At 35.4% G+C, this 20346-nt stretch overlaps 1 protein-coding gene across 4 annotated transcripts in view; it reads left to right on the forward strand.

Annotated features, from left to right (window-relative positions):
* The window catches only part of LOC106870898 (cilia and flagella-associated protein 47), a 192929-nt gene extending 173542 nt beyond the window's left edge, over positions 1-19387 (forward strand). The window contains exons 55-61 of one of the 4 annotated variants that reach the window (XM_089350838.1): positions 1458-1614; positions 5966-6155; positions 7489-7721; positions 10185-10353; positions 13205-13366; positions 15826-15994; positions 19095-19387. In XM_089350838.1, coding sequence (XP_089206964.1) covers positions 1458-1614; positions 5966-6155; positions 7489-7721; positions 10185-10353; positions 13205-13366; positions 15826-15994; positions 19095-19319 — 1305 coding nt within the window. In that variant the 3' untranslated portion in view covers positions 19320-19387. Of the gene's footprint in view, positions 1-1457; positions 1615-5965; positions 6156-7488; positions 7722-10184; positions 10354-13204; positions 13367-15825; positions 15995-19094 lie in introns of those variants that run through there. The other 3 variants (XM_089350839.1, XM_089350841.1, XM_089350840.1) reach the window with 3 other exon arrangements.
* The last annotated feature ends 959 nt before the right edge of the window (positions 19388-20346 follow it).

Raw genomic sequence — 20346 nt, forward strand, 5'->3', positions numbered from 1 at the left:
ACACAGATAGAGAAATTAAGGCAAATAGACCAGATATAGTTGTCAAAGTTCATGAAGAAAAAAAATGCTTTCTAATTGATGTATCAATACCAGCAGATGACAACGTTTCTCTAAAAGAAATGGAAAAACTTTCAAAATACAAAGACCTGGAAATAGAGGTAACTCGAATGTGGAATCTAAAAACAGAAACAATTCCTATCATAGTAGGTGCCTTAGGTATAATAAAAAAATATTCGGACAAATACATAACAAGAACACCAGGACTTACAAATATATATAACATACAAAAAATTGCACTACTGGGCACTGTACACATCCTACGCAAAACACTTTCAATACAGTAACCATAAGAACACCACAGCAAACCACAGCACATACCCAAGGCGCACAGAGCTGCGCTCGGTAATGAAGTGAAAGCACGTTATAAAAATAAAACTACTGAACAATAATAATAAATGTCCTGATGCAGTACCAGGCAGTGGCTCTTATGGCTTTTGATCTTAACTGATTGGAAGTGTTATCATGTAACATTGTTTTGTCTTGGTATAAAAGATGGGCAACAGCAAATATTCTGCTCCATACCACAGATTTGTTTGTCAGTTGCTTGACCTTAACCAGTTGAGCATGTCCCTTAGTGGTTGATGGTATGTGCATCTCTGATCACATGCAGAAATAGTGGGGAAGCATCATATCCTTGTGCTGAGAGGAATTCTTAGGGGTTTGAATAATTCACCTCTGGAAACATGGGTGTTTCATTCAACATCCTTTAACAACCCTTATTCAGGGATCTTTTGAGTGGGATGGGCTACTCGACCTGAAGAAAATTCTGTGTCCCACCTGCAAGGTCATGTGCTGTTTATCTTGGTATGAAATCATCATGCCACATACATATGGTTGTGACTCATGGGCCTGAAGAACCCTTATCAGACGGGTAGTCATGATGGGTACATTGGGCTTGATATATGTGTACCCCAATATCACTTTGAGGGCATGCACTGCCCTCTCACTCAACAATAATAATAATAATAATAATAGTAATAATAATTTTGGTACAATGCTTGCAAGTTTCTGGAGATGGTACGAGTTGATCACATCAACCCCAGTACTTGACTGGTACTTATTTTATTAACCTCAGATGGATAATGGGCAAAGTCAGCCCCAGCATGATTTTAACTAAGAACATAAAGGCAGAAGAAATACTGCAAAGTATTTTGTCTGACATGGTAATAATTCTACTAGCTTAATCCTTTAATCCTTTCTACTACCTTAATGCTTTAATCCTTTCATCCTCTCACGGTCGATAAAATAAGTACCATTTGAGCACTATGGAAATATATAACTCTTTTCATGGTAGTCTTAGCTGTTGAATTGTCTTTCTAAGAATTCATTATTTTCTTCTTTCTTTTCCTTTTTGTCTTCTTCTTCTTAGCTTCTTTTGAATTGTTTTTATCTTTCAGATTGGCCAGATAACTTATTTTGTACATGGTTCTGCTCTTACCCCTTTAGAAATGCCTCCCCAGACAGTATCTGCTGTATCAGGAGCCAGTTCTACTTTTTTGCTCAACTTTCATAACCCCCTTAATGAATTAGTATACGTGAGTGTCAAGTTATCAGGTAAGACTCAGAGAAACAGAGAGAGAGAAATATTTGCTGCTCTCTCTTTCTCACTCTCTCTCTCCCCCTCTCTTTCTCACACACACATTTCAAAATAAGTTTTTCAGTGCAGTTCAGTTTTTAATTCTCTTCCATGATCCTAGTGATAATATCGAGAAATGTATTTTTGTGGTCCCAGGTGAGCACTCGTGTAAGAGATATATGATCAAGGATGCTCCACCTGTGAGCAGCTTATCCATGAGTTAGACCTATTATTCCTAAAGACTCTATTTATAATGTAAACCAAGGTAAATGGATGAAGGGGGCCAATATATGTAGTATATCTTATAACAACTTTATTACAAGATATGCTGGTATACAAGATATGCTGGTATACAAGACATGCTTTTTTATTCTCAAATGTAACAGAAATTGTCATGTGTCTTATGTGACCATACTATGGATGATATATTGAGTGTTTGAGTGTATGATGGAACATATTAATTTTGCCTTTTCTACAAAATATACTTGTAAAGTCGTGTCATGTAATTGAACGTGTGCATCTTACACACCAGCAAACATGGAAACAATAAAGAAAGGAATTAATATAGGGTCTTTGCAAAGGCAGCAAGCTGACAGAATCATTTGCACGCTGGGCAAAATGCTTAGTGGTATTTCATCTGCTGTTATGTTCTGCGTTCAAATTCCACTGAGGTCAACTTTGCCTTTCATCCATTCAGGGTTGATTATATAAGTACTAGTTATACACTGAAGTCAATGTAATCTGAATGCTAAAGGGTTAAAGTTCCTTTCATCGCTTGTATAACAGATATGATGAAGTCTATACTTCAAGAGAAACTGGAGTTGTTCCACAAGTTTGGTTGGAAAATTAAAAATACTATAAGTTATTACTTAATATTGTTTATTCTAGACACTATAATTAATCCTAGTTAGCCCTTTTGAACGCTCCCTACATTGAATATGTAAATCTTAACTAAAGATATCAAATAGCTTAACATTAACTATATTATTTCGTTATATAGGCATAGTCATGAAGAGATGTTGGCAGGTAATGAGGCAGGGATCTGTACTTTTCTTGAGGTCTTTTAGAGATTATCAACTTAACACCGTTAGCTAGTTTATGGTCCCCACATAATGCACCTATTACCACCAGCTTGATACCACTTAAGATTGAGAGCTTATTTTCTTAAGAAAAAAGACAAACTAATAATTGTTGCTGCTTTAGGCTCAAGGCCAACAATTTTGTGGTAAGTCAATTGCATCAACTTTAGTACTTTACCAGTATTTTATTTTATCAATGCAAGAGGGATGAAAGGCAGAGGTGACCATGGCAGGATTTGAACTCAAAATGGAAGAAATACTGCTAGGTATTTTGCCTAGTGCTTTAATGATTCTGCCAAGCCACTACTAGATGAAAATAATAATAACAAAAGAGGAAATTTATAAAGCTGACAATTCTTGAATTTTCCATAAACATAAATATAAAAATATTAAAATAGAAAACAAACCCAATGAAAAACATGAAATAAAATTAAGGAAAAAAAGATGAAAAATGATAGCATTCCAATTGTGTTATCATTAGAATATGGATGTGAGGCCTTTGAAATCAAATTATATTCCTTTCCCAACTGGCATTGATAAAATCACTAGTTTTGAAGGAAGGTACCACCAAAATGGTACAGTTTATGTGTGGGTGTGCATGCATTTTAAGACTGATGTCTCTAACAGATATTAAAATATTAATGGAACTAATAGATATTACAAGCTGAATGAAGTTGAGAGTTAGATTAAAGATACAGAAAGATGGGGGTACAAACTTAGAAAAGAAAACGAGAACAGTCAGGACATATTTTTCTCTATCAGATTTAATCTTGTTGATAAATATGAAAGTCAGTTGACCAGATGTTGTGGCTGTCATTTTCTGTACTTAAACCTATAAATTTGATTTTGTTTCTTTTTATATGTTTCATTCTATTTTTGATATTTTTACACCTACAGAGAACTGGGCTAGTGGGTGTTAGAATAGTTAGTATACTAGAGAAAACATTACTTTCACTATTTTGTAGACAAGAAAGTAAATTTCGACTACAGTATAGCTGTGAAAATAGCAGAAAGATTGGGTATTTACCCTTATAAGATGGGGAAAAAAGTTGCCAGTAGGTGGCTACAGGAGCTACTTTTACCATGTTTAGTTACATCTCTCACATTAATGTTTTGAGTTCAAATCCAACCATGGTTCTCCTTATCTTTTATTCTTATAAGGAAATTGCTATTTTTGTTTAACCTTTGATTAGTCCTAATCGAGCAGATTTATCATCAACATCATCATCATCGTTTAACGTCTGCTTTCCATGCTAGCATGGGTTGGACGATTTGACTGAGGACTGGTGAAACCAGATGGCTACACCAGGCTCCAATCTGATTTGGCAGAGTTTCTACAGCTGGATGCCCTTCCTAATGCCAACCACTCCGAGAGTGTAGTGGGTGCTTTTACGTGCCACCGGTATGAAGGTCAGTCAGGTGGTACTGGCAATGGCCACGCTCAAAATGGTGTATTTTATGTGCCACCCGCACAAGAGCCAGTCTCAAAAGAATCCCATTTATAACCATTCTGTATTTTTTCCCAGACAATATATGTAAGATTACATTATCAAATGTATCTTTAGGGCAGCGAGCTGGCAGAATCATTAGCATACTGGACGAAATAAATGCTTAGTGGTATTTCATTTGTCGCTATGTTCTGAGTTCAAATTCCGCCAAGGTTGACTTTGCCTTTCATCCTTTCGGGGTTGATAAAATAAGTACTAGTTGAACACTGGGGTCGATGTAATTGACTTGTCCACACCTCCCCCAAGCTGCCGTTGTGACAAAAATTTGAAATAATTGTTAAATGTATCCTTTGCTTTTCTGTTAAGAGTATGTGATTCTTTTTATTTATTTACTTATTTCAGTCATCAGACTGTAACCATGCTAGGGCACCACCTTGAAGAATTTTTAGTCGAACAAATTAATCCTAGTACTTTTTTTTTTTAAGCCTGGTACTTATTTTATTGGTTTCTTTTGCTGAGGGTAATTTAAGTAAGATTTGTTTGCTATTTGCAGTGATTGAGCCAATTGACATCATGGTCTCTCTTGTTATGTCCTGATGTTCATTAAATAAATACCAGGAAAGCACAACACTGGATTTCATGTAATTGACTGGGCCCACCCTCTAAACTTTGGGATTTGTACCAATATAAGAGGATTCAATATCAGTATCCTTTCATCCATTGTGCGTGCAATGAATTGACAGAACAATATTACAAACTTTGCCAGAATCATTAATGCATCAGACAAAATCCAAAGCAGTATTTCTGTGTTCAAATTCTGCTAAGATTGACTTTGCTTTTCATCTTTGTAGGGTTGATAAAATAAATACCAGTCGAGTGGTGAGCACAGTTTAATCAACTATCCCATTTTCCCAAAATTTCCGCCTTGTGACTATAGATGCAAGAGTGATTATTATTGTTATTATTATTATTGGCGTTAGGAAGGGCATCCAGCTGTAGAAACTCTGCCAAATCAGACTGGAGCCTGGTGTTGCCATCCGGTTTCACCAGTCCTCAGTCAAATCGTCCAACCCATGCTAGCATGGAAAGCGGACGTTAAACGATGATGATGATGATTATTATTATGAGTGAGAGAGCAGTGCATGCCATCAAAGTGACACTGGGGTAAAATATACAAAACCCAGTATACCCATCATGACTGCCTGTATGATAAGGGTACACCAAGCACATGCATCACAATCATATGTGCACAACATTGTGACATGTCAAGATAAACAGCACATAACCATGTGGGTGGGGTCGAGTAGCCCATCCCATTCAAAATGTCCCTGAATAAGGGTTGTTTAAGGATATTGAACAAAACACCCATGTTTCCAGAGGTAAATTATCCAAACCCCTAAGAATTCCTCTCAACACATGGCTATGATGCTCCCCCACTACTTCTGCTCATGATCAAAGATGCACATATCGTCAGCCACAGAGGGACATGCTTAACTGGTTAAGGTCAAGCAACTGACAAGCAAATCTGTGGTATTGAGCAGAATATTTGCTGTAGCCCATCTTTTATACCCCGACAAAATAATGTATGTGATAACACTTCCAATCAGTTAAAATCAGAAGCCATGAGTGCCACTACCTAGTAAGTACTTCATCAAGGCATTATTATTATTATTATTATTATTATTATTATTATTATTATTATTATTATTATTGGTGGTGCTGGTGGTGGCAGCAGTGGCTGTTATTGTTTTATTATATTGCTAATTTGCATCTGTGTTTTTGTATCACACTTTAATTGGAAGATGACAAATGTTCTCTGACAGCCCAATCCGTCTTCAACATTGATTTGATCAAAAAGACCAGTATTTTGCTGGGGCCCTTTCAGACATTGGGCATCCCAATAATCTTCAGCCCGATTACCAGGACTACGTACCGTAGCGTGTGTGTTGTATCCATTAACAGATCAAAAGAAGAGAAATGGCATTTTAAAAGGTAATCCTATGTTTCTTTTTGTTATTCTGAAAGTAAAATCCTAAATTAAAAATAAATTAGCACCAAGATAATATTCTCTCTGAGGATGGTGATAGAATTTCCCATCGAAGATGATGTGTAAAAGTTGAGTTTTTGCTGAGTGACCAGCACATATGATTAGTTTATAGTGATGAAATGTATGCGTTGCACATTAGCTCTCTACCTCCATCAAATTGAAGCTTCCTCAACAGGTGCACAGTGTACTACACGTCAGGTGTTGAAGTGATCATTGAGCAATGTGAGATGAAGTACTTTGCTCAAGGACACAGTGCACCTCCCAGTCCCAGAATTGAAATCGCGATTTCATGATCATAAGTGCAACACCTTAACCATTGACCCATGTGCCCTTACAATATGTATGTGTGTGTGTGTGTGTGTGTGTATTTGAGATCTCAAACACAGCATATCACCAAAAGTCTCAGTCACTTGTCATCACCTCCATGAGGCCCAACATTCAAAAGGTGGTTTTTATGTACCACCGGCGTCGGCCATGACTACAATTTCACTTGGCTTGATGAGTTTTCTCAAGTATTGGCATTTTGCCAAAGGTCTTACTCACTTGACATCTCCTCTGTGAGGCCCAACATTCAAAGATCATGCCTTAACACCTTGTCCTATATCTTTCTGGGTATACCTCTTCCTTAGGTTCCCTCCATAGTTAAAGATCAGCTCTTATTCACACAGCTGTCCCCATCCATATGCATCAGATGACCAAACCAGCACAGTTGTCTCTCTTGCACACCACATCTAATGCCTCTTATGCCCAACTTTATTCTCAAGGCATTTACACTCTGTTGTACGTATACACACACACACACATACACACACACACATACACACACACACATACACACACATATAAAAACAGCAAAGGTCAAAGATATTTCAGCCATGATCATCCCGTATTTTATTCACACAGCACATTTAGGATTATATTATCCAATATTATATATTATATTATATTATATTATATAATATATTATATTATCCAATATATTATCTAATATATGTCCTTCTTTTGTAAGATGACAGAGAGTGGCTTGAGAAGGATTTACCACCAATTTCATGCAGGCTGAGTGACTACACAGAGGTCCCCTCTTATCGAATTGTTTCCTGTTACCATTTCCAAGTTCATTAGAAGATGAACTCATATTGGCAACTACAAGTATATCTGTGTGTGTGTGTGTGTGTGTGTGTGTGTGTAAGTATGTATATATTATATGCATTGTAGTTTTACATTTGTAAAATTTAAGCTAATTAAGTTATTAATGCAGTCTTGTTTTTGACTTTGAAGTCTATCATTGAGTACGATAAACTGGACCTTCCCCATTATTGGAATACCAGAGTACCAAGATATCGAACAGATGCCTATGAGCATTTTTGAATGCGATGTACGAAACTCAGCTTCTTACCAGTTGGTGATAAACTTGACCACAAATATGGATGACATTGATGATACAGTACTTAGTGCAAAGATTTTAAGTGGAATTATTGAAGAATTCCCTGAATTTGCATCCGATTATGAAGGTAGGTTGCAACTTTCATTCTGCTCTATAATCAGACTTGTATTGAATATGTATTTGGAGAATGGTATGAGTGGGAGGAATATGTCTAAGTGGATAATATTCTTTTATTCTTTTCCTTGTTTCAGTCAGTTTTGATTGCAGCCATGCTGGAGCACTGCCTTAAAGGTGTTTTTTTTTAATTGAAGAAATTGACCCCAAGACTTATTCTTTGTAAGCCTAGTACTTATTCTATCAGTCTCTCTTGCCGAACTGGTAAGTTACAGGGATGTAAACACATGAACTTCAGTTGTCAAGCGATGGTGGAGGGACAAACACAGACTCCACACACACACATACGTGTATATATATATATATATATATATATATATATATATATATATATATATATATATATACGATGGGCTTCTTTCAGTTTCCATCTACCAATTCCACTCACAAGGCTTTGGTTGGCCCAAGGCTGTAGTAGAACACACTTGCCCAAAGTGTCACACAGTGGGACTGAACCCAGAACCATGTGGCTGGGAAGCAAGCTTTTTACCATACAGCCATGCCTGTGCCTATCTTATGATATTTCATAATATCTTATATTATTATTATTATAGTTTTTGTATAAGGCTCCTACTTCCCTATATTCATGAATAAAGTCATAATCTTTCTGTGTCAGATTTTGGTGTATCCAGTCATTTAAAAAAAATTTTTGTCTTCCCAACTCTTCATCATTCATTTAGTATGTGTTTTGAAATACTGTAAATCTAAGTTATTACTTGGCAAAGCCAGAATATTGATTTCTCCTACATTATTATATTTTTCTTTTGCATATACTTCTGGTTTATGTATGTGCATTGTAGTCAGTTTAGTTAATTGATTACCAAGTATTTGTAAGTCTGTGTTTAATCTAATTATTCTATCTCTATTTCTTTAATTAGCATGTCAGTCTTTCTAACCCTTTAGCCTTCAGATTACTCAGTCAAATGTAATGTTTATTTATTCACATTGATTTGTATTAGTCATACATTATCTTGTAGCTTCAAGGTTTCAGTGATGTAATTTTTTTTTAGAATATCATTGTGGGGTAGGTGTGAAAGGCTAGATCTGGCCAGCCAGTCTGAATATAAAGCAGAATATTTGGGCCAGATATGGCTGGTATAAATGCTAAAGGGTTAAATAACTTTACTTTCTTCAAGATTGTAGTACCACATTTTTAAAAATCTAAATCTTTTATCAGTTTCTTTAGTAAATCCTTGTACTGTGGGCAATATATATCCATTTGTTATCAGCTGCAGCATACAACTTGATGCTATCCATATACAAAAGATAGTTTAGTTGCCCTTCCATATTTTTTGTCTTCAAGTTCAGTCTGGTTTAACATGTTGATTGCAGGTATTAGTGCTTAGCAAAGAAAGAAAGGAAGAGACGAGTTCTCTTGGAAATTTCATCTGTTAATAGAGATAGGATTACTTTTATAATTCCCCTGTGGAACTATTTGCCATTTTCTCATTATATTTCTAATGTATATGCTTTTTATAGTTGCTGCATTTGTGCTTTCAGGATCCATGAATCGGGAGCACTGCCAAAAGTCTTCTAGTAGTCTATCCATTCCATGCTTAGACCCTTCATTCTCTAGTTGTCTTGCAGCCAAATGAGCCTTTGCAATATGTGCTCAATTCTAGGAAGAGATGTTTGCTTTCCATTTGTTTATTCTTTGCAATATTATTACTTTTAAAATTTTATGAAACAGTTTATTTTTATCTATATTTTAGGGTTGCTATTTTTATAGACTTAAGATGGTTTTTCCTATCAGTGAGCTAACTATTGCCTCTAACTCTATTTAGTATTGTATTAAACATCATTGCTAGCACCTTATTAATTAATGTAAGCAGAAGTTTGTAGTTTCATCATCTCTTGGTGCTGTTCAGTTGTTATTTGAGTTTCTTTTCTTTTTTTTTCGTGTTGTTAGGCCATCCTACAATTGTTTAGGTGCTGTTTTCATGGTAATTCCTTCACTGCTTGTATTCTTTCCTAGACTTCTACTTCTTTTTATGTTGCTGTGTCATTAGTTTCTATTTTACTTTTACCTAGATATTAATTAAAAAAATTGTTTTTGATTGGAATCAAACCATTTGTTTTGTTCAAAGAATCATTGTCACTTTTCATACCAATGGGTAGCACAAGACATTGATAAAAGCAAGACTTTTTAAAAGGACTATTAAATGTTGACTTTCATACAAAACAAAACTTTCAAATACAACAAAAGATTTATTATTAACATGAAATGGATAAACGTGACTTCAAAACTAAACAAAGCAAAATATAAAACAGGAATAAGACAAAACTATAAAATGTGAAAAAGGGCATGACTATAAAAGATGTATCAACTCAACTCACTATTCATTTACCTTTACATTTTGTTTACTATATTTTGTCTGTATATCTTTTTTTATTTTTAAATCACTTCTCTTTTTAGGTGAACTCCCAGACATATCGTTTCATTTGGAATTCCTGGACAATCAGGCTAGAGTAGCTTTAGTAAATATAGTCTCTCTCCAACTGCTGAAGACTTTCACAAAACACGACAACCCTGATCATGTTGTATTGATTTTCAGTGTGCATTTCTCTCCAATGAAGAATATCAAGTAAGTACATAATTCAGAAAGCATGTTACAGCTTATTCAGTAGGTAAGGTACTTGATTTGCCAACTGCAGGGTCACTATTTAAAATCTCATTATCGTTAAGTAATAATTCTCAATTGGACATCAATAGCCACCAGCTATACACAGGTGCTGGTATAATTCACCATTGTAATTAACAGAAACATATACTATTTAATTGACAAGCATTGTTACATTAGTTGCCAATATGAGTTCATCTTCTCATGAACTTGGAAATGGTACCAGAAACAACTCGGCAAGAGGGGACCTCTATGTAGTCACTCAGCCTGCATGAAATTGTTGGCAAATCCTCCTCAAGTCACTCTCTGTCATCTTACAAAAGGAGAAGGACATGTTGGATAGTATAATCCTAAATGTGCTGTGTGAATAAAATATGGAAGGCTCATGGCTGAAACATGTTTGACCTTAGATCTACTTTATCATGACTAACTTGGAGGTTAAAAATCAACAGCAACAGTAACACTTTACTTGATGTGGAATGACATGTATAATGTCTCAACAGCTAAATTCAGTTATAAAACGTGAGAATTTCTTAGTTGCTATTGTGTACTCATTAGCCGAAAAGTTCCATTAGCTGGGGTGGCATAACTAATTACCATAATTCAAGTCTCAAGTCCTCTAACTCAGCTGTGCACTTTTCCTATCCTAGATGGTTTATATTTATTGTGACACCAGCCCACTAGAGAGGTACTCTTTGATAAACAATTCCCACTCTTCTTTGCTCTGGTTCTGAAATTTAGTCAAGGCCAATATTGATGAAGCCAACCTATGCTCAGAGATTTTGCAGTCATAACCATACTATTTTTTAAGGTGTATATTGGACTACATTATCCAGTTTGTCTTTCCATTTTTAAGATGATTGGGTTTCATTTTTATGGAGATTTGGCTGCTGTTTCTAGCAGCATGAGCTACTGTGTAGAGAGTTTCATTCATATTTCTGTTATTTGAAGAATCACACATTATGAGAAAAACTGACTGTCAATGGAAGGAATTATAATTATCAGCTTTGAGCAAATAAGTAAACTCTACTGCATGTATTTAGTGCTCCTCTCATCTTACTATGTAGAAAATGGCCTTACTTGATATGCAGAAAAGGAATAGGTATGTATATTACATAATGTACCATTGTAAAGTATGGGTGCATAAGATGTGTAGTAGAATCAGAGGCAAGCTAATGGAAAAAGCAGACTGAGTATGTAGCAAGGTGGACAATGGCAGTTAGCACAAATTACACATGGATGAGAAGTGAATTTTTTTCAATTGCCCAAGAGGCTACTTGAAAGTGGTTGATAGTTTCTATTACTCTGGTAACCTGTTTAGCAGAAGAGAGTAAAGTTGCTATTAATAAGAGTTGAGGGAGCTATTACCTCTGATGGCAAAGGTGATAAAAAAGTGTTTCTCTCCCAGAATGTAAAGAAGATTGTATGATGATACTTGTATACAAACTTTGATGCTACATGATGGTGGAACATGAACCAGAATATAAAGAACTTGTGAAGACAAGAAAGAAATGAAGAAGCAAGAATGTTTTACTGAACATGCAATTTCAGTATGAATGAACAACAAAGTACAAATGAGCTGAAAGTAAAACTGTATTTGACCCTTTAGCATTTGAACTGGCCATATCCAGCCCAAAATTTTCTACCTGTTTTATGCTCAAATGAGCCAAATCTGTTCTCCCACCTATACCTAATTATGTCATTGAAAACATAACCAATTGCATCACTGAAATCTCAAAGCTATGAAATAAAGCATGATTAATTCAAACCTATGTGAATGAATATGTATTAAATTTGACAGAGTAATCTGAATGCTAAAGGGTTAAGAGACATCAGATGATGTATCCAAGAGAAAAATATTTGCTGATATGGGAATGTGATGCATATAGAAGATGACAGCTGCTTTTGTATAAACAATTCTATTGAGTTCATTGAAATAATTTTAATGAAGGATTCAGAATATCAATAATTTGTTCTTGTAATCACTTCGGTTTTATGAGGCTCTTCTGTTACAATCTAAATATACACAACTTTAGGTGTGCAATATCAAAATATGGTTTGGATATTGAGCCCTAAGCCATATGGTAACATGTGCATTAAAGCACATCATGAAGTATGTGCGTATGCATGGGTGTGTGTGTGCTGTTGAGACCCCCCCCCCTTCAGTCATGACTGACCATAGGATTGCACCTAGAAAGTTACCCTCCCAAGCACAAGTCCGGGCAAGGTTGTTTATGGGAGACCAGCAGTCACCCATGCATACCGGCCTCCCCTCTCCACGCCACCAGTGTTATCCAAGGGAAAGGCAAAGCCTGATACAGCTTGGCACCTGTGATGTCGCAACTCATTTCTACAGCTGAGTGAACTGGAGCAACGTGAAATAAAATGTCTTGCTCAAGAACACAACACACAGCCCGGTCCGGGATTCGAACACACAACTTCACGATCGTAAGCTCGACACTCTAGCCATTGATGATAGATTAAAGGGGATATTTGTTATAACTTCCAATTGGTTCTTGGAAGTTGTCAACAAATATCAAAAAAGCACTAGTTCATGCATGATGGTCAGCTATAATAATGGAGACAATCGTTTCTTGATTAAGTTATGAAGAAGCAGGTTTGGATGTTAGAAATTTAAATCAAGGAGTAGATGTACAGAATATACACATTTAATATTACTTTTTTTTTTTTTTTGCACTTTACAATGTTCTTAAAATTTCTATTTATTCTATACATTACAAATTGTAAATTGAAAACTATCCTATAATATAATTTCTGCTTTTTGTTTTTTTTTTAACACTGCTATTTTGAACAGAAATGTTACTCACCTTGCAATCACTAAGAAGAATGGCTGTGTTTGGCGTTTCCCTCTCACTTTTATTGCTGATAACCCTGTCATTGATGACACAATAGTTATCAAATCTTTGAAACTGAAGGAGAAGTCTGTGGCTCGTTTTTATCTCCACAGCAATGAAAAGTAAGTAGCATTGTTTTCAGTTTGTATTTTTAGTTTTTAAACTTGTTTTTTGTTTGTTTGTCTTAGGCTTTATCTACCTGTCTCTTCTGTTTCATTTCAGTTTCTCTTCTCATCAAATCCCCTACAATTCACAGGGTAAGCTAATGAGGGAAGAGGGCGCTTACGTAGTTACTCAAGTTGCTAAAAATTGCAACCAAATCTCACTTAAATTACATTGTATCTTATTAAAAACAAAAAAAAAATGAAGGACACTAGCTAATGTACTCCTTGATACACTATGTCTGAACAAAAGAGAACAAGGCTGTAACTGAAATGCTTTTACCAGAGCTGATCTAGGGCTAGTGAACTAGTGTTTATCTTAAGTTTGGGCAGCATCATCTAGATGAGAAGAAAGAGAATGACATGGGTTTTCTTTGATGAGCTTTACTAGATGTTTTTCACACCACGTTGATTATATTTCCTGTGCGAAGTACAAATTAATTAAACATACATGAGTTTTACAATGTAGCCTCTGCTGATTATTTATTACCTCTGCCTTAGTGAAGGTGGAGGTATTGTTTTCAGTCATGTTTGTTTGTTTGTTTGTCTGTGGACAAGATATCTCAAGAACTGCTGGATGGATTCAAATGAAACTTTCAGGGATGTCTGGCCTCGTGACTGGCACAAACTGCTTAGATTTTGGGATCGATCTGATGCCAAACAAGGAATCGGGATTATTTTTCCTGTTTTTTTACTTAATTTTTGAGAGCGGTCAGGTTCCTTTTTAGTATTCTAATTTATGAGAACAGTCAAATTTATTTCAGATATTCACATTTTATAAATCATCTCTGGGTAATCGTTGAGAGGATGTTGGTGTTGCCTTGGTGGAGGTTTGTGTTCTCTGAGTGCTCTTGTTTGTTTATTTTTTGTCCTGATTTTTATCCATTTTGGCAGATCCTGATGATTATTGTATTGATGCCACTAAAAGGCTACACCAGTCAATCTGTTGCTTCATTTGATGCTGAGAGGCTATTTCCATAATCTTTCTCTTAGATTGTGCAAATGTAATTGTGAGGGAATTGGACTGCTGTTTTTAGTAGGTCCTGTAACCATAGAGAATCTATCTTTAGAAATTATGCTCACAATTAGATGCCCTTCTTAATGGTAACTATTCAATTGTAAACTAGGAAGTAGAATCTATTGTATGGTCTTCATGAAACAAAATGAAACAAATAGAGTTTATATTTTGGTATTAGGTACAACACAATGGCTATACTAAGATTTAAGATCTTGATCATTCGACCTTATAGTCCAGTATCCTTCAATTTACATAAAATATATTATAATTATTATGAACATCCATAACATATGTTATCTTATCATGCAAGCATGGCTGTGAGGTAAGAAGCTTGCTTCCTAACCACATAGTTCCAGGTTCAGTCCAACTACATGGCACCTTGGGCCAGTGTTTTTTACTATAGCCATAGGCTGATTAAAACCTTGTGAATAGGTTTGGTGGACAAAAACTGAAAGAAGCCCACCATATTTCTATATACATATCTCTCTCTCTCTCTCTCTATATATATATATATATATATATATATGTGTGTGTGTGTGTGTGTCTTTGTCTCCCACCACAATTTGACAGCTGGCATTGGTGTGTTTATATCCCTGTAAGTTAGTGGTTCAGCAAAAAGAGACTAATAGAATAAGTACCAGGCTTTAAAAACAAAATAAATAAGTACTAGGATTTATAGTGCCCCAGCATGGCCACAGTCTAATGACTGAAACAGATAGATGTGTCATTAAAGGAAACACTGTGCTGTTGCTAGACCAGTTCAAAATAGTAGCCAAATCAGATTGTACCATTACTTTTTTAAATGGAAGAAAGTGTAACTGAATAATGTAGTCTAATATCTTCAAAAAAAAAAAAAAATGACATGTATACATACATGAACCACATGGTTCTGAGTTCAGTCCCACTGCACAGCACTTTGGGAAATTGTGTTCTACTATAGCCATGGGCTGACCAAAGCCTTGTGAGCAGATTTGGTAGAGGGAAACTGAAAAGAAGCTCATCATATATATATATATATATATATATATATATATATATATATATATATAAATTTATGTGTGTCTTTGAGTCTGTGTTTGTCCCCTGCCATCATTTGGCGAATGGTGTAGGTTTGTTTACATCCCCATAACTTACCAATTTGGCAAAAGAGGCCGATAGAATAAATACTAGGCTTAAAATATATATGTATAAATACTGAGATCGATTCATTTGAATGAAATGTCTTCCAAGCATGACCGCAGTTTGCAACAAGTAAAAAAAAAAAATATATATATATACAGCCATCATCAAAATATCTTCAAACATAGATCTGACAGTGCAGGGATGACCAAAGAATGGGGTCGAAATAATGCCTTTTAGTTAGGAACTACTTAAATAATTGTTTTATTTTCTATCATTCCAGAGTTCCAAAAGAGTTCCAAGTACAGATGACTTCTGACAGTGACCCTGAAATTGTAGTGACCCCTAAATTTGGTGTACTTCCTGTTGTTGGTGAGCGTGGGGTTGAATTAAATGTTTTGTTTACACCAATTGCCTATGGCCAAGAAAACTTTGCCACCTTAATGGTTCAGGTAAACTAATGAGTGTCAAAAATTTTATTCTCATTGATTGTAGTTGAAGGCATATATACATGCATGCATACATGCATACATACATTCATACATACATACATACTTGCGTTCATATGCAGATATATACTTGCAGTAATACATGCATACACACATGTACATACATACATACATACTAACATTCGTTCACAGATACATACTTGCATTCATACATGCATACACTGATGTACATAAATACATACATATGTACATGTGTACATACATACATGCATTCATTCATACATACATGCATTCATGCATTATTTTATGCATAAATTCATTCATGCATACATGCTTAAACTTATGCATACATACATATACATGCATGCATGTATATGTATATATTCAACACTTCTTGTATCAACACACATTTTATTTAAACATGAATAGCGCACAAATACAGGGTGTTCAAAAAGTCTCTCTGCAGTGATTTTTTTTTCATCCTATGCATCACCATGATGCTACTTCAAGAAATTTTTCGTGAATGTATTATTTCAAAGGGACTTTGGCCACCATAATCCCCTGATTTAACACCACTAGACTTTCTTTCCTGGGGAAAAAGTAAAGAATCAGTGTTCAAGAATCGCCCCAAAACCATTAAATACATACTGCGGAGAGACTTTTTGAACACCCTATAGAACTCTTCAAGAATGCTCAAAATTATAGGTCTTATTTTCACTTAATTTCTCTTATGGTAACAACTCTTCAGAACCAGAAAATAATTCCAACATTCAATAATGACTGACACCTTACAGTGCTCTGGTGAAACCCAAAATGGAGTACTGCTTCCACATCTGGGATAGTACTAGTGTTTTCACACAGTCATCCTAACCCACATCTAGAGTAACATCATTGTACTGATTAGTATGAAGTTACTCTCAGATACACTCCAGCATATGTCTCACGGCTGTGCTGTCTTTTCTTTCTGACCTTTTTAACACTATTATAAAGGCCTCTATGCCTTGGAGCTGGCTGGTTTCATGCCATTTCCATTTTGGCACTCTCGATTCACTCTGCTCTCTCCTCTCATCAACCATGTTTTTCTAGTCCCCAGACCTAGTGCTTCCACCATTGAGCTTTGGCGTTTGGGATTTCCTTCCATTTTACCTGCAAGCATTGATACAGTTTAAGCATAACTTTAATAGCGTCAATTTCATCAGTCTCCAACGGCCTGTCAATGCTGCATTACATGTTCTTCCAGACCAAGCACATGAGTAAACGATGTGAACTTTTTGTGGCATCTCTACACATGGTCATTGATATAACTCCACTGCCACACTGTTGAATATTGAATATCGATGAGTATTTTAAAGGCACCAGAAGTTTTTGATTTCTTTTTATCTTTTTTGCCAGGAGGCAAATACTTAGGAGGTTGTTAAGCTTTTGTTCATGTGTGTGTGTGTGTTTGTATGTCTACATACTCACATATATAAGTTGCTAGCAAGGACACAGTGTTTTGTTTTGCAACCATGATATACTATCATGTATAGTAAAGGTTTATAAGTCAGTGTTGTGCTTTACCTTTATGTTAATGGTGCAATGTTTCTGACTCTGACAGAGTTTCTGTAGAATTCAGAGCCAGCTGGAAAATCTGTAGAGATAAACTTAAAAATGAGCACTTATATATATATATATATATATATATATATATATATATATATATATATATATATATATATATAGGGGTTGGACAAAATAATGGAAACACCTTAAAATTTCAAATTTATTTTAATATGGGATAGGACCGATTTTGGTAGTAATTACAGTTTGAATTCTACAAGGTATGGACTCGTACACAGTTTCAATTGTTTCCAAAGGAATTTTTGTCCATTCTTCAGCTAAAACAATCTCCAGGTCTTGTAGTGATGATGGTGGAGGATATCGACTCCTTACGTGTTTTTCTAAAATGCATCATAAATGTTCAATAATATTGAGATCTGGGGACTGTAGTGGCCAGAAAAGATATTCATCTTCACTAGAATGTTTCTTGTGCCATTCAGTAACAACTTTAGCTGTGTGAATTGGTGCATTATCATCCTGAAAGATTGTATTTCCCTCCGGAAACAGTTCCACAACCATAGGATGAATTTGATCAGATAAAATGCTTAAATAGTCTTGACTATTAATTCTGCCATGAAGGGAAACCACTGGGCCGGCGAATAGCCCCCAGATCATCACAGATCCTCCTCTATGTTTAACAGTTGAAAGAAGGCAATCTGGGTCAAATGCTTCTTTTGGCTGTCTCCACACGTATACTCAGTCAGTGGTCAGAAATAAGGTAAAGAATGACTCGTCCGAGAAAATAATATTCTTCTACTGCTCTAGGGACCACTCCCATAGGTTTTTACTCCACTCTAAATGCTTTGCAATATTTGTTTTTGAAAGTAGTTGTCTGATTGCAGCCCTCCCATGAAATCTGGCTTTATGCAGCTCCTGGCAAACTGGGTTGTCGAGGTGGTCATTAAGCTCTGCAGTAATTTTAGGAACTGTACTTTTGTGATTCTTTTGAACAATTTGCGTAAGAATCTGACGGTCTCTGTCTGAAAGTTTTGGTTTTCTTCTGGAGTTTTGTTTTGACAAGGAAGTTTTCCCTCTTTCCCAAAGGCTGTCAATACTTTCGAGACAGTACTTCTTGATACACCAAACATTTTGGCTGTTTTTGTTACACTAGCACCTGCCATACAAGCACCAACAATTTGACCTCTTTGAAAGTCTGATAGATCTGTCATTTTAATGAATTTTAATTACCTTTTTCTGATGATATCTGAAAAGAAGCAGCAATTTTAGTAAAACCTATTAAGCAACACTAATAATAAATCAAAAAACATAAAAATAAACAGACTTTTGATGGTTTTATAGATATTTCAAAATTATGATGCTATGATGCTAGGTGTTTCCATTATTTTGTCCAACCCCTGTATATATATTTATCATGATAATATATGTATCATCACCATTATCAACATCATTTTAATATCCACTTTTCAATGCTTACATAGATCAATCATTGTTTACACAAAACACATAAATCTGTAAATTACTATCTGTTTGTTTACAATTCCAGACGGATTCAATGCAGTGGACCTATGACATCTGGGCTTACCTAGCAAAATACGAACCCCCAAGGGGAAAATCAAAGCCACCTATTGCAAGACCTCATCCCATGCCACAGTTAAGAGGTCCTTTCAGAGATTTTGTACTTGAGAACTGTCAGCTCACTCGAACTGCCGTGTCATCTCCTATGAAAGGGGCTCCTATTATTAGACATCAACGGAGATCTCTGTATTGATTACATATTTCATCTCTACTTGGCTTATTTTGATGCTCCTTAAATAAATAGTTTTTGCAAAATTTGAACCTTTCTTTTCTTGTTCATTTTCATTTTTTTTATATTATAAAGTTGTGTGAACCCTAACATGCCAGAATCATTAGTGTTTAGGAATAAATGCTTAGCAGTATTGTTCTAAGTTCAAATTTTTCCAAGGTCAACTTTACCAGTCTCTATCGATTTATATATATATATATATATATATATATATATATATATATATTGTTATATTTCAGGATGGTCATTTAAAAAAAAAAAATTTATTGCTAGATAGACACATGCATTATTTATTCATTCTTCACTCATTTATTATTGTTCTTATTTTTTATCTCATGTCCATTGTGACCTTTTTAGCGACTCTTCCATCCTACATGTCTCCTCCTGTTCTAGTTAGTCAATTCTGTCAATTTCGGTGTGTATATACACATATCCTTTCTGGGTCAATAAAATAAAGTACCAGTCATGTACTGAAATCGATGTAATTGACTTTCCCTCCTACCACTAAAATTGCTGACTGTGTCAAAATTTGGAAGAATTATTAAGGCACACGGCCCTGTAGTAGGTTCCTTTCTTCAACCAGGTGCACATAGTGTGTCATTGGGGGTAAGCAACTTCATTTTATATTGCTCCAGTCTACTGAGCTGAAAAGGAATACTACTTGTGTGCTAATGAAGCCTTTTTCACCTCTAAATGTCACATTGTATTCTCAATGCTCTGCTGGATCAAGGGTAGGAGAACCAAGAGGATGTATATATCTACTTGAGACGATATATGCTCCTACAGAAATAAATGAAAACATAGTATTTGTTACCTAATTATACTTGCTTGTGCATAGTATTTATACTCATGAGGGATAGATGGCATGGGAAATGCAAATCAGAGTGGCTAATAAACTCCAACCCAGGCTCAGTATACTAGAACAAGTCTAATAGCAGACAACTAGGGTAAAGGGGAGTTGAAAAGAACATTTGGCAGAGAATTCAAGAGA

This window comes from Octopus bimaculoides, chromosome 4, assembly GCF_046866305.1.
Source record: "Octopus bimaculoides isolate indiv1 chromosome 4, ASM4686630v1, whole genome shotgun sequence".
In the NCBI taxonomy this organism is placed as follows: Eukaryota; Metazoa; Mollusca; class Cephalopoda; order Octopoda; family Octopodidae; genus Octopus; species Octopus bimaculoides.